The sequence below is a fragment of the Dryobates pubescens genome, chromosome 19 (genome assembly GCF_014839835.1).
Source record: "Dryobates pubescens isolate bDryPub1 chromosome 19, bDryPub1.pri, whole genome shotgun sequence".
Lineage (NCBI taxonomy): Eukaryota > Metazoa > Chordata > Aves > Piciformes > Picidae > Dryobates > Dryobates pubescens.
The window spans coordinates 22,489,135-22,502,098 of NC_071630.1; the positions used below are offsets into that span (position 1 = coordinate 22,489,135).

The following is a 12,964-nucleotide window of genomic DNA, read 5'->3' on the forward strand; positions in this document are numbered from 1 at the left end:
TTTCCGGCCCATTTCTAGACTGCCCACATAACCTTATTATGGCAGCTTCTGTTGTTTTTCTTGTATCATTTTTTGACTTGTATTGTCCTTTATTTAGTTTGCAAGCTGCGTTAGAGCTGGGAACATCTCTTTTGATCTATGAGCTCTCAAGCATACTTCTGGGCATAATAATCATAAAAATCTGTGAAACCTTTCCACCTGGTGTCTTGTTATCACTAAAGTTGAGATATTCTATACTGGCACCATTAAAAAAAAAAAGTCTTTCCTTTTTTAGCCTTCAAACACTTAGAAAATAATACAAACTACTAAACAAGAGTGTGATTTACATCCTTGTAGTATATAAAAATATCTGTTTCATTGCAATATCTTCAATTCTCCCTTAATCTCTCAAACCCCTATGAATAAAGCATTGGATTACCAAGTAATACCCTTCATCACGAGGAATTAGGCACTTTAGCTTTAGGCTCCATCTAAAGCACTGCATTAGGAGAGATGTTACTGACGTCATATTTTCCAAGTTGCAGTTGACTCACAGGGTGCCTTCTCTCACCCTCTAAGATCTTGCAGAGATAAAACGTGTCTGTCATGACTCTCTTAATTCTCTCCTTTCGGGTGGCTTTAGGGCACCGGAACGCATATGGTTTTGTAGCTAAGAGACAAGAGTAGGAAACTTGGATCCTGTTTGTGAGTGTGCCAGTGAGTCTGTAAGAGCCTTGGCTATAAGAGTAATAAATTAGAATAATCTTTTACTTAAAAGAGGACTATTTTTCATTAGGGCTTTGATATGCCAGTGTCTGCAGTATGCAAAAATTTGAAGGACATCTAGCTCATGATTACCTCGTCCCCTTTTCTCCAGTTATCATCTTTTACAACTTGCAGTGGTACCAGAGTTTTTGTTTCCTGTATCATCATTTGTGAGAATTTTAGTATTCATAGAATAAAATGGATGGGATACATCTCTGTACTTGAATCCCTATTGCCTCTACTCTTCAGCTTGCTACCAGTGAGGAATGTAGCTGGTACCTGGTCAAAACCTGTCCAGCAAATCCCTTATTTTGAAAGACACTAACTTTGTTTAAGGCACATGAAGTGTAAGAGTCACCAATGTGGCCTTGAACCATCACTCAGTTGTTAGTGTTTACCAAGAATTGCATTCTTACTAAATGTTGTTAAAACAGACCTCAATTTGAAGCAATTTGCTTTGTGACACTTGCTGTGTAATCTTCCTTTGTGAAAGGATTTCTGATTACATTCATTTTTTCTTCCCTTTTTTTACTAATACACTTGATAGTATGTTGGATCTACAGTAAACATGAATTCTGTTGATTTAGTATGCCCTCACAATCTGGATAATTGCTTTAGAGAAGCCATTTTAGTTGAGCATTTTATGGTTTGCTGGACAGCTGTTTATCTTCTAGATTATTGATGCTGCAGTCCGTAACAGAACCACCACGAATTATGTTGGATTGATTTTATTACTTCATCACACCATTGAGCAGGCCTAGACTCCTTTATTTAACAAAATTGTCACTTGCTGTCACATTCTCCTAGTAGTTTTAACTCCCTGTCATCAAATACTTAAGAAAGTGCTTGTCTGTAGAAGACCTAATTAGACAAATTACTATTATTGCTCCATTGTGGTTCTACAATTTTCTCGTGTGTTGTTTTAAAATAGCAAAAGTCAAAGTGACCTTATTGTCTCCAAGAGAACTTCAGCCTTCACCAGAAAGCCTGAAAGTTGGAATGTAAGGTTTGCAGTTCATCCTCACTTTGCATGCCCCGAACAACAGTGTTCTCTTTACCCTTGGCACTGTTGTAAACAAGAACCTTTCTGGTCTGCTGAGTGATTATGTAAATAGACAGGGCTTTTATAAAGCATTTAAAGCATCAAATAGAACAGAAGAACTTCTTTACAGTTTTTTTCTTGTCTAAAGGTAATTACATAATTGTACAAGTTGTGGGGTTTTTTGTTTTGTTTTGTTTTTCTAGCTGATATGCAGATGCCAGAGTCTCTTTTGAGCATTCTTGCTAAAGGGTCCTAAAAATCATTCAGGAAAACAAATCTGCTAGGCTTTCCCCTATTGTCAACATCCCAAAATGCCTTTGGCAATGAGTAAATGCCAAGCATTTGTTACTTGGCACTTGACTAGCAACTCGTTTATTTGAACTCAAACACATTGCATAAGTTTGTGAAAGTTACGCTTAGCTAATAATTAAATGCACAAAAAATAACTTCCCATGATCCAACCTTTCCAATTGCCATCTGAATAGTACCACCAGGGCAAAAAACACATGGGACCCTGTATCCCGTTAAGCACAGCTGACTGCCTGTTTTTGGCAGAATGTGCAGCTGGCTGTGAGCAGTGCAGGCTGTTATTCTTGTACTCTGCAGGCTAGGTGTGTGTTGCTGCAGTAAAACAGCTCCTCCTTCTATCCCACTCCTTTTTTTTTTTTTTTTTTTAGGTCAGTTTTCTTATCCTAATAGCAGTACTTGCATGTTCATTAAGCATCATTTTTTGTCTTGAAGATTCTGTATAAGATCTCTAAGATCCAGCTTCCCCTGCATGCCCAGGACACCGTGGTTAAAAGCAGTTTCCTGTTGTGGTACTGCCATAATTTTTAATATATGTGCTTACTGACTCTTCCTTCTCTAGAGTATTTGGCTACTAACCATTTGCTTTTGCTTTTGAAAGGCTTTATAAATGTATCCCCACCTAACCTAATTTTTCTCTGTTTTAAGATTTGATTCCTATCATGTTAGTTTTTTGTTAGGAGCCCCTGTTAATCTTACTAGATTTTTTTCAGACTAATGCTTGCTTTCCTGCCCCAGGATTGCCTTTAACTTTCAGGGAAGAAGGAGCTAAAAACAACTCCCTCATCTTCCTCTGTTCCTTCAGTAAAATTCTTCTTTGCCATGATGCCTACTAAAAATATATGGCTGCAAATCTGAAGTGCTGTGACTACTCTTAGACCTGCGGATTGGGAATCTAGTCTGAGGGAAGAATCAATAAACAAAAACTGTGTAGTAAAACAGAGCTGGTTAAGCCATGTATTTTAATCCCTTACTTGCAACTTCTGACCTGCAAAGTATACTCTGTCAGCAGTCTGCTACTGCATGTGTACCACAATTGAAAATATGCTGACAGTAGGAACATAAGTAAGTTGCAAAGGCTTGGTTGGAAGAAGCAGAAATCTGAAAACTGAAGGAAAATTTAAGAAATGCCTTCTGATTCTAAGGGACATTGCTTTGTAGAACTGTATTTCTCTCTTCTGTGTCCCCTATCATTGTTTTATTTGCTATGAAGTACTAATGTCTTCTGTGTCTGGATCCCCTGTGCCCCCTGCAGAATGCTTAAAATACACATCAAACAACTGTTTCCTTAATTCTGGCTCCCTGAGAGCCCTACATTTTAATTGACCTTGTGCCAATAAGTATTCTTATGTAATTTTCATCTCAACAAGATGTCAGAAATTAAAGATGGGTTTGGTAGCACAGTCCAGTGCACATCCTCTCTTTTGCTTACTTAGTAAATGGGTTTTATCTAGTGTTGCTTAATACTGTTTATATTCTGGATTTGAAATTTGAAGCATTCTAAATGGGAATTCTGTCTTCATCAGTCATTTAACTTGCTTCTCTTACTGTGTAACATCATAGGTTAATAACCTAAATAACCTCAAGGAAAGCCACAAACCTGCTATTTTCTTTATTCAGTTGGTATTTTCCCCTTTAAATCGGAAGACTGAAATGTAAACCCAATAATGTTCATGATGATGAAGATTTGAGCAAAATATAAATTATCTGTATGTAAACATGAGGTTTTTTGGGCTGTAGCTGAATGAAATTGAACTAAGTCTTGAAATAAAGAAATTACTATTAGATACTTAAAAGTATATTGACTCTGGCCACATGAAGAGTATTTTAATTAATTTAAATCAGCTCTTTGTGTTTTGAAGCAAGGCAGAGAATATTTTATAGCAAATAAATGTTTTATGCTTTTTAAATACAAGGTGCCTTGGCCATTATACTTCCATCACATCACTGGTTTAGGGTGTTTTTTAAGGGCTTTGGCATTTTAAGCGTGTTCAACTTCAGTGATAAAACACTAGATGTCTTTTAGAGCAGCCTAGAAATCAACCACCATTTGCAAGGTTCTGAAACAGCTAATATAAAGTAGTATAAATATTACTGTGAATGGATTATAAAATAAATTCCAAGCTACATTTCTCAGTTTAAGGCCTAAAATTCATAGTAGAAATGTTTCATGAGATGTGCATTAAATGGTCAGTGTACTGGTTTAATTTGCAGAAATAGCAGTCCCTTGTCGTTAGAGTTGTCCTTGATCCATAGTCTTTATCAGACTATCAACAATGCTCAATTAAACAAAAAAGGAAAATAATTTAGAGTGTAAGACAAAACTGGTATGAGAAAATCCACTTTAAACCTTTATAAACTGTTACATGTTTTGTGTCCTTTGTTTTACAGGTTTCCTTTCTGCCTCCAAAGCGTTCTGTTATGGCAGCCTCCATTGAACAATGACATCCTTGGAAAGATATAGATGCCAAAAAGCCAGACGAAAACTGTGGCCTTGTTTCGTTTTTACTCCAACACAGTGAAATGGTGCTCTTAAAGTTTTGTTATTAACTCTCACTGGAAAAACAAAACAAACTTCTGACTGGACCTTTTTCCGCAGCCCTCTCCCAGTGTTCTTATGGACGCTTGACACAGTGACATCATGTAGTAGGCCCTGAAGTGTTGTCATAATTAAGTTGCAATGGTTTTATACACTTCCCCATTTCCCAACAGCTTTCTGTCAGTTCTGCATTCTTTTTCCTGGGGCCTGATTTTCCCATGTTACTGGTTAGCAGATAAGCTTGTGGCCTCTTTTGTTCCAACCACCTATGAAAAACGTCAAAGAGCAGATGATCCATGCTATTTCCACGCACTCTGCATCATTATCACCACTCCCATCTACTTGGCACTATTGGTAGCCTCTCTTCCTTTTGCTCTCATTGGCTTTGTGTTATGGTGCCCACTGCAGTCAACCAGAAGGCCATACATCTACTCCAGACTAGAAGACAAGCACCATGCCAATGGAGCCACGCTGCTCACTGAATGGAAGGCTGCAGGGAACGGGAAGAGTTTCTGCTTTGGCAGTGCCAACGTTTGCCTGCTGCCAGATTCTCTGGCAAGGTTTAATAATGTTTTCAATACACAGGCTAGAGCTAAAGAGATTGGCCGGAGGATCCGAAATGGGGCAAGCAGACCACAGATCAAAATATATATAGATTCTCCTACCAACACATCCATCAGTGCAGCGAGTTTTAGCAGCTTGGTCTCCCCCCAGGGTGGAGATAACGCTAATCGGACTGTTAATGCTGGCATCAAAAGGACAACATCAATGGAGTATAAAGGAGACAATACTGGCTCAAACAACAGTGAGGATTGTAGAGAAGATAAAGGTGGAGCTGGAGAGCCAAATGAGGGAGAAGAAAACTCTTGCATTGTCCGCATAAATGGAGAGGATAATGGCCATGTGTCAGACACAGAAATAGATACCGTCAATGGCCAGGCTCATGCCAGCGGCCCAGCAGAGCCCTCACTGGAAGGTGATGCAGAGCTTTCAAAAACACCAAACCACAAACAGAAGGAAGGAGACTCTGGGAGTTTAGACAGCTACTCCGCCTCACGAGAGTCCTTAGTTAAGGTTCGTGTTGGAGACGGTACGGTGGACCAAAGCACTGTCAACAACAAGCTCCTCTACAAAGCTTCAATCATGAAGAAGACTTCAGTGCGGAAAAAGAAACACACAGATGAGACCTTTGATCATGAGATCTCTGCTTTTTTCCCTGCCAACTTGGACTTCCTGTGTTTGCAGGAAGTGTTTGACAAAAGAGCTGCAGAGAAATTGAAAGAGCAGCTTCATCACTATTTTGAATACATTGTCTATGATGTTGGGATCTACAGTTGCCATGGCTGCTGTAGCTTCAAGTTTGTGAACAGTGGTCTACTTTTTGCCAGCCGCTATCCGGTTATGGATGCCGCCTATCACTGTTACCCCAATGGAAGAGGAACGGACTCCTTGGCTTCCAAGGGAGCCTTGTTTCTCAAGGTAAGAGCCTTTCTGAAGCTATAAATGTTTACTCCTATGTGACAAGTTACAAAGTGATGTCATTTTCTCCCAGTCATTTCTCTAGAGTTCAAAGAGACAATATTCAGATCTAGGTTATCTGATATAACCTATATATAGGATCTGTGGCCTAGATACTGTGTTAAAAGTGATGGATATAGAGGAAACAGTGGGCGTTTGGAGGTGGAACGTGAGTGCAATTTTAAGTGTCAAAATTTGAACTAGTTTTCATGTAATTTTTGTTTCTTTTTTATGTAGCCTCTTTAACAAAATACACAAATTCAAAATTTCATAACATGGGTACAGTGCAATGGGCATTACTGTTGGAATGTTCATGAGAATCAAAAGACAGCTTGTTCACGCTGAGTGTTCGTGGGAATCAAACGACAATCAAACATCCGATTGCCACCAGAATAATCCAGAAGGAATTGCAAAGAAATGTATGGCTGTCCCTCTCTTGGTTGCAGAAGAATTGTTGGAGAGAGATACAAGATGGGTAAACAAACACAAAAATTCAGAAATGCCTGGGACACTGGGGAGCACAGAGCTTTTTTGCTTTATTTACACAGTTTACTCACATCAGTGGTAGTGAGAACAGGAGGCCTCAGGTTATACATCTGCACATCATGGAAAGTAGGAATAAAAGACTGCATGTAGTGAGTTGCTTTTCCAAGACTAGTGGCTGCCCCTGCTCCTCAAAAACTGCATATTGGACTCTTCTAATTTCCAATTTACCAACAAGCCAAACTTTGTGCAGAGACCCAAATCTGTAGACCCAAACGCAGACAATCTGAAAGTCTTCTAGAATATGGGATTTCAGATTTAGGGGGTTTAGTACAGTTTGGAATGAATTTCACTAACTAACATTTTTCCTAATGCTAGCAAATGATATATATACTCAAACTATATGTACTTTCTAGTGCTCATGAGTTCTCAATAAAAGCCACTCATAGCCATTAAGAATATGGATTAATAAGGATCAGGGTGGGTTTCTGTACCCCCTGTTTGTAATTTGTAAACAAAGAAAAAACTTTTGGTATTGTGGCTTGAATAAAAAAAAGCCATATTGGAATGTGCAGTCTGATAATGGTTCAGTATTTCATGTTCATCTGAATTTACAGTTTACACAACTGTGTCTAAGCTCTTTTTATAAACACATGAGAGTACTGTATGTAGCCAAAGTTTATTTTTTTAATCATAGTGCTGTGTGCAAAAACTGAACAGACATCTTGTGCACTACAAATACTACAAGGGTCACGAAGACAGCCCTTCAACGTATGCATTTATTAGGGATGAAGAGATTAAAACCAATCTGCTTTCAACTGTCCTGTGCTGACTCACTGATTTGCTACCTGCTGGGCAGGCTGCAATGTCTCCATTTCTTTTGCAGAAAATTAATCCTCTTTTCAAAATTCCACTGGGATGATGAACTTTATTTAACAATGTGAATCCATAATTATGTTACAGTTGAGCAGGGAATAGAGACCAGTTATTATGAAGATTCAAAGATGACTACGTTCTTTTAAATATGACAGCATTCTGGCCCGGCTAAATGACCATTTTTCTTCGTGTCTGTGTCTTTCTGATACACTGCACTTCATACTTAAAATATTTTTCATTCTGAATTAAGGCTGTCCTATATGAAATTACTTTGTCTTAATTCTACATTAAGTGATCATTGGTAATTTCTTTCTTTGACAAAAAAGCCCATAGATTAAAAAACAATAATGATCTCGTTAATTTTAGCTTTGAAACCAAGTAGGTTGGAAGGTTGTTGGTTTTGATGTTCTTAGTCAGCAGCTGAGTGTACATGGAGTCTGCAGACAAAAGCTGCAGGGAGTACAAGCCTGGTTTGTTTTTGAAGTCTGTGAGAACCAATCCATTGCCTTCAGCAGTCCTGAGGTCTTAGACTGAGGTAGCTGCAAACTAGGAAAGTGCATTGTAACTGTGGCTGGAAGGTGTCATTCTAGCCAGTGCTCTGCCATCCAAAGTAGACAGCTTACATCACTGCTTTTTAGATGCTTCTTTTGCCTGCTCTTTCAGTATTTGGTATGTATATAATGCAGTCCAGTCCTACAGTAGCTGTCTCAGTGTGGTTTCAAAGACTGGTAAGTAGAGAGCCTTGTAGAACGAGAGTGTTCTAATTGACTTCCATTAGTACTGGCATGGAGCTAAGTCTATATCCTGTGCAAACTGTGCTGAGTTCCTGAGTCCTGTGGAACACTTGGTGTTCCCATTCCTGAAGTGGAAAAGACTTAGACTGGGTTTTGTTTGGAAGTATACTTGCAAAGACTGTTCCTTTGCAGAACTCCTATCTATGTTGTCTAGAAAAAAAAATGCTATTATAAGTGAGTGAGGGGAGAGGACTTGCACAGTTTGAAAATATGGATAAAATCACTTCATGTTTCCACTTACTGGGAGGATGAAACTTTAATTTAAATCTTTTTGGGTCTCAGAGAACATTCAACATCCAAATTGAGAAGAATGTTCAGAGAAAGAAACTGTCTCTCATTTACTGAGTAACATTTGTCTCTCTAGTACAAATATAACTGTTAAGGAGCTAAATTATAGGGCTCAGTACTAAATATTCAATGAAAGTTGCCTTTTTGTTCAAAATTGTTCAGAACTGTTTTGAAGGAGTTGCATTACAGAACAGATTCCTATTGTACCAAGTGTTTAACAAGGTTTTTCCTTTTCAAGTACATTCTGTTTCCAGTGAAGAGGAACTGATTTTTCCATTGCCCTCTCTTCCTTGTCCTCCTTTCACTATCTAGATTCTAAAGTTCAGATGGAGATTTGGAAGGATTTAAAAGATTTGCTTAGTCATACAGAATTATTTTACCTGCGAGACAGCTCAAAGGTTATTATTAGTGGCTATAATAACAATCAGCTCTATGTACTGCTTTTCATTCATCTGTCTCAGGATGCATAATAAAGAAAGAGGAGTATTGCTTAACAGGAGAAACTAAAGCACAGGAAAGTGAAGTGATTTGATTGTGGCTTAACACCTTGGGTGTCATAACCAAGGAGAAAAGTTGGAGGTAAATTACAGATGCTTTTAACACTATTTAATACTACTGATGGCATGCTACCTAACAGCTATCTGTAGACTTGAGCACAGGAATTTTGCTAGCCTTGGTCTGATCCCTTTCTAAGGATGTCTGCCACAAATGGTGCTGCTGCTGGCTTCTTCCTGACTGAGATCACAGACTGGTTTTTCCACCTGCATAGGCTAATGTTTTCCAGGTCAGCCTCCATGAAGTCATGACGATGACATAGTTGTGACTAGCTATTGTGTAAAGCCCATTTACTGCATAACTGGAGGGCTAATAGGCATTCAGCGCTTTGATCTCTTCAAACCCCATCAGTGTTTCAGACTCCAATCCGAGGGTCTCACTGGGACCTGAAAGGGAGAAAGTCACAGAAAACATAGCGTGTAAGAAGGGGGCCAATGTCATTTGCATCTAAGTGACAGTTTTGTGTCTCAAGTGTTAAACCACTGTTCCTAGTCACTGTTAAAGACTCCGAGGAGAAGTTAGCAAATATATAAATCAGCCAATCCATTTTCATACTTTGACAGTCTGGGCCCTTGGGAGCCTCTGCCGTGACTCTCTGTTCTAGTGCTGCATTTCACATTAATTTAAAATGCTGAGGAAAAGAGCCCTTGAGTCTGCTTTGTAGGTTTTATAACTCCAGTTGTCTCTTAAAGCTGCTCTGCTACAGACAGAGGAGGGAAGTGGGACTGGCACCCATGCCACCGTGTGTCAGTGATTCTAACTAAAAAGCTGGGGGGTAATATATCTGTATATATAGCATGATGCAGATTGCAGTGCTCTTGGTTACTCTGTAGCTCTTGTGTGGATTTTAAATCACAGTGGGTTTAAGGAATTTTAAGGGAGTTTGAAAATGTGTCCCTTTCAGAAATTGGATGATGATTTTGCAGTCAAATCGAGTCTAAAAGGTATCAGTGAGTGCTGAGAAGAAACTCTGCAATGCTTCACCTGGTTGTAATTTACTAGAATGTTTCAAAATGTCAACATTCATCTTCTGATGGAGGGATTAGTGTCTAGCCCTAGTTGCACTGCCATTCAGGAATGCTGTCTAAGTTGTGGACAGCAATGTAATAAACCCCCAAAACATCCTTAACTTGACCTGATGAGTTACTGATTTGGAGAGTTTGTCCATATTTTTCCAGATGTATCAATCGAATGAAACTGTCACTTGTGCTGACAAATGTCGTCTCTCTCTTACCCTGAAATTGTGATAGCTATAACTGTAACATCAATCTAAATGCTTACCTGAGGTAGAGAGGTGAATGAAGGAAGTGAATGAGCCATTCTCAAAACAGCTAGTAACTGAGGGGAGGTTTTGGTGTGGTTGAGATTGGGAGGTATGAAAGTATGGTGCATATAAAGCTGTTCTTCCTACCATTATTAGCAAGAAATTATTCTGGGTTTTGGCATCTGCCAAGAGAGAATTTCAGCAAAAAATAGTAATTCTTGCTTAAAATACAGTATGTGAACATAGAGCAACAGGAAAGCTGCAGTCCAGTGGGGTACTTTGAACAGCTAATAGTATTCTAATAACATTAAAGGGAATCAAAAGGAAAAAACATGTCTTGTGGTTTGTTGCTAAATTTCTGAAAGAACTTGTGCTTAATGATTCCTAAGATTATTAACAGATTTACTTTTCAAATTCTCTGAAAATGAATGCTGTTCTCAGGAAGTACAGTAATTGTGCAGAGAACATGTTATTATTCATCGCTTAAAGGAAACCTAGCAACCTTTGCTTTATGTGCAGAGCTAAACTTGTTTTCAGAAGAGCTGATATGGTGGTAACAGATGGCAGAAGGAGCAGTAGCTCTGGTTGCAGAACTGCTTTGAAGCAGTTTTTACTATTTGGCACTCTGGTGATGCCTGCTTTGTATGGTAAAATGAGGGTTCCCTGAATTAACCTCTGTCATTCTCCTTTGTGATATTCCTGATGCAGATCTATTTTGCTTGGGTAATTTAAGCTGTTTTTATTGTCCCAGGCCAACTTGTGTGTGTTGTGACTGAGTGAGGGGCAGCTTCTGCTGTGCAGTTACACAACATAGTGAGGGGAGACGTTTTCACCTATGGACAGCACAGAACAGGGGAATAGATGTTTCATGACCCCAGTAAAAGATCATCTACAGATTTCAGTGGTTAGATTTTTTTTTTCCTTGTCCTTGATCAGTTTTCCCATAGCTACAGTTTCCCACATATACAGTTATCTACAGATGTATAAAAGAAATGCCTATTACTGTACATGGATTTGTTTAGATTACTCTAGAGCTGTGCCATTTAACTCAGGAGGGTAACCTAAACATTTTCCATATGTTCAGTTTCTGCTCTAAAATGTTAATGTAGGAATTGGGTCAAGGCCAAAAAACTGCCTGAGACTCTTTTTCTGAAAGAAATAAAAAAGACCTGACCATGGCACTGTACCATGTTCTTTCCCTTTCATATAATTAATGTTGCTAATCACGCTCTTTTTCTCTTTCACTAATGGGGACAAATTAAATCTGTTGTGCAGAATGAAATACCGGGTTGAGAGAATGTGAGTTGTGGGCTTTATTCCTCTTCATTTGTGGATGGATTTACAGCCACTTCCCCTCACATTTAAGCTTAATGAAGCTTTGGCAAATAACTAATTCTGTGAGTTCATGGAAGCATAATTGTTGTTATGTGGCAGGTGAGGAAAAGTAGGATTCTGAAATAACCTACTGCAAATGTGGCTGGAAAGAATTGCCAAGCACCTAACAGAACTTTGAGTTGACCTCAAAAACATTTCAAACTTCTTTATTTAATATGGTTAAATAACATATTTATAATAATAAAATAGCAATTTAACTAATGTGTCTTCTTTAGAAGCTGCTACACCTCCCTGAAGGCAAAAGGCAGAGCTGTCAAAGTACTAAAAATAAGATAGATCTTTTTAGATTATGTCCAAGTTAACTAAAAACCTACCACAGGGAACACAAAGCACAGGAATAAAACACATCATTCTTGGAAGTTACCACTAATCCAAGTCATCTCTGTGGGGCAGGAATGTTTCATTTGTGAATGTGGCATCTTGTCTGGACAGTAGATGAATGAGGACTTGGGCATGCAGTTTGACTGGCTACGCCCGTCAGTTTCTTGGGGCCAACTCTTTCATTTCTCTCAGAAAACTGCTGAATTGAAAATCAACCAACCAACCAAAAACACCCTAAAAAGGTCCACTGATGTTCAATACCATTTGGGAGAGCACAGAAAAGTTGCATTGAAAAGAAAACACAACTCTTCACATTTTCTTTCTTTTCTCTTCCTCCCTCTAGTGTATTTGCTCATTACCATTATATAGAATGTCTCTAGTGGTATTCCAACAGTTACTGAAATCAGGAGTGTAGCTGAAAAGACACTGCTGTTACCAGCATGCCTCAGAGCATCAAACCCAGGAGGTCTGGGTGCCTGGGGAGGTATCACTACTTGTGCATATACAGTTGCTTTACCTGCAGGAATTCAGGAATTTCTGTGGGAGTGAGCTACCGTCAGGTCTGCTGTAAAGTCTGTTTCAGTGCCCTGCCCTTGTTCTCTCTATGGGTGGTTTATTTCTAAGGCAAATAGTAACTCGAGGCTCCTGCTTAGATGATGCTCGCTATGAATGCATTATTCATGCTTTTGTTTTTAAGGAGAGGGGTTTTTTTCCACAGAGCATGCAGGTGTGCTTTTCTCCCTGGCTAGGTATTTTTCCCCCTAACATGAACATCATTAGCTTGGTTTTTGTCATGAATGTAGATATTTGCTACAGAGCTACATACTTTGGAGACTTCC

At 38.9% G+C, this 12,964-nt stretch overlaps 1 protein-coding gene across 1 annotated transcript in view; it reads left to right on the forward strand.

Moving 5' to 3' along the window:
* Positions 1-12,964, forward strand: part of SMPD3 (sphingomyelin phosphodiesterase 3) — a 108,567-nt gene that overhangs the window by 72,887 nt on the left and 22,716 nt on the right. The window contains exon 2 of the mRNA XM_054169829.1: positions 4,484-6,110. Coding sequence (XP_054025804.1) covers positions 4,773-6,110 — 1,338 coding nt within the window. The 5' untranslated portion in view covers positions 4,484-4,772. The remainder of the gene's footprint in view (positions 1-4,483; positions 6,111-12,964) is intronic.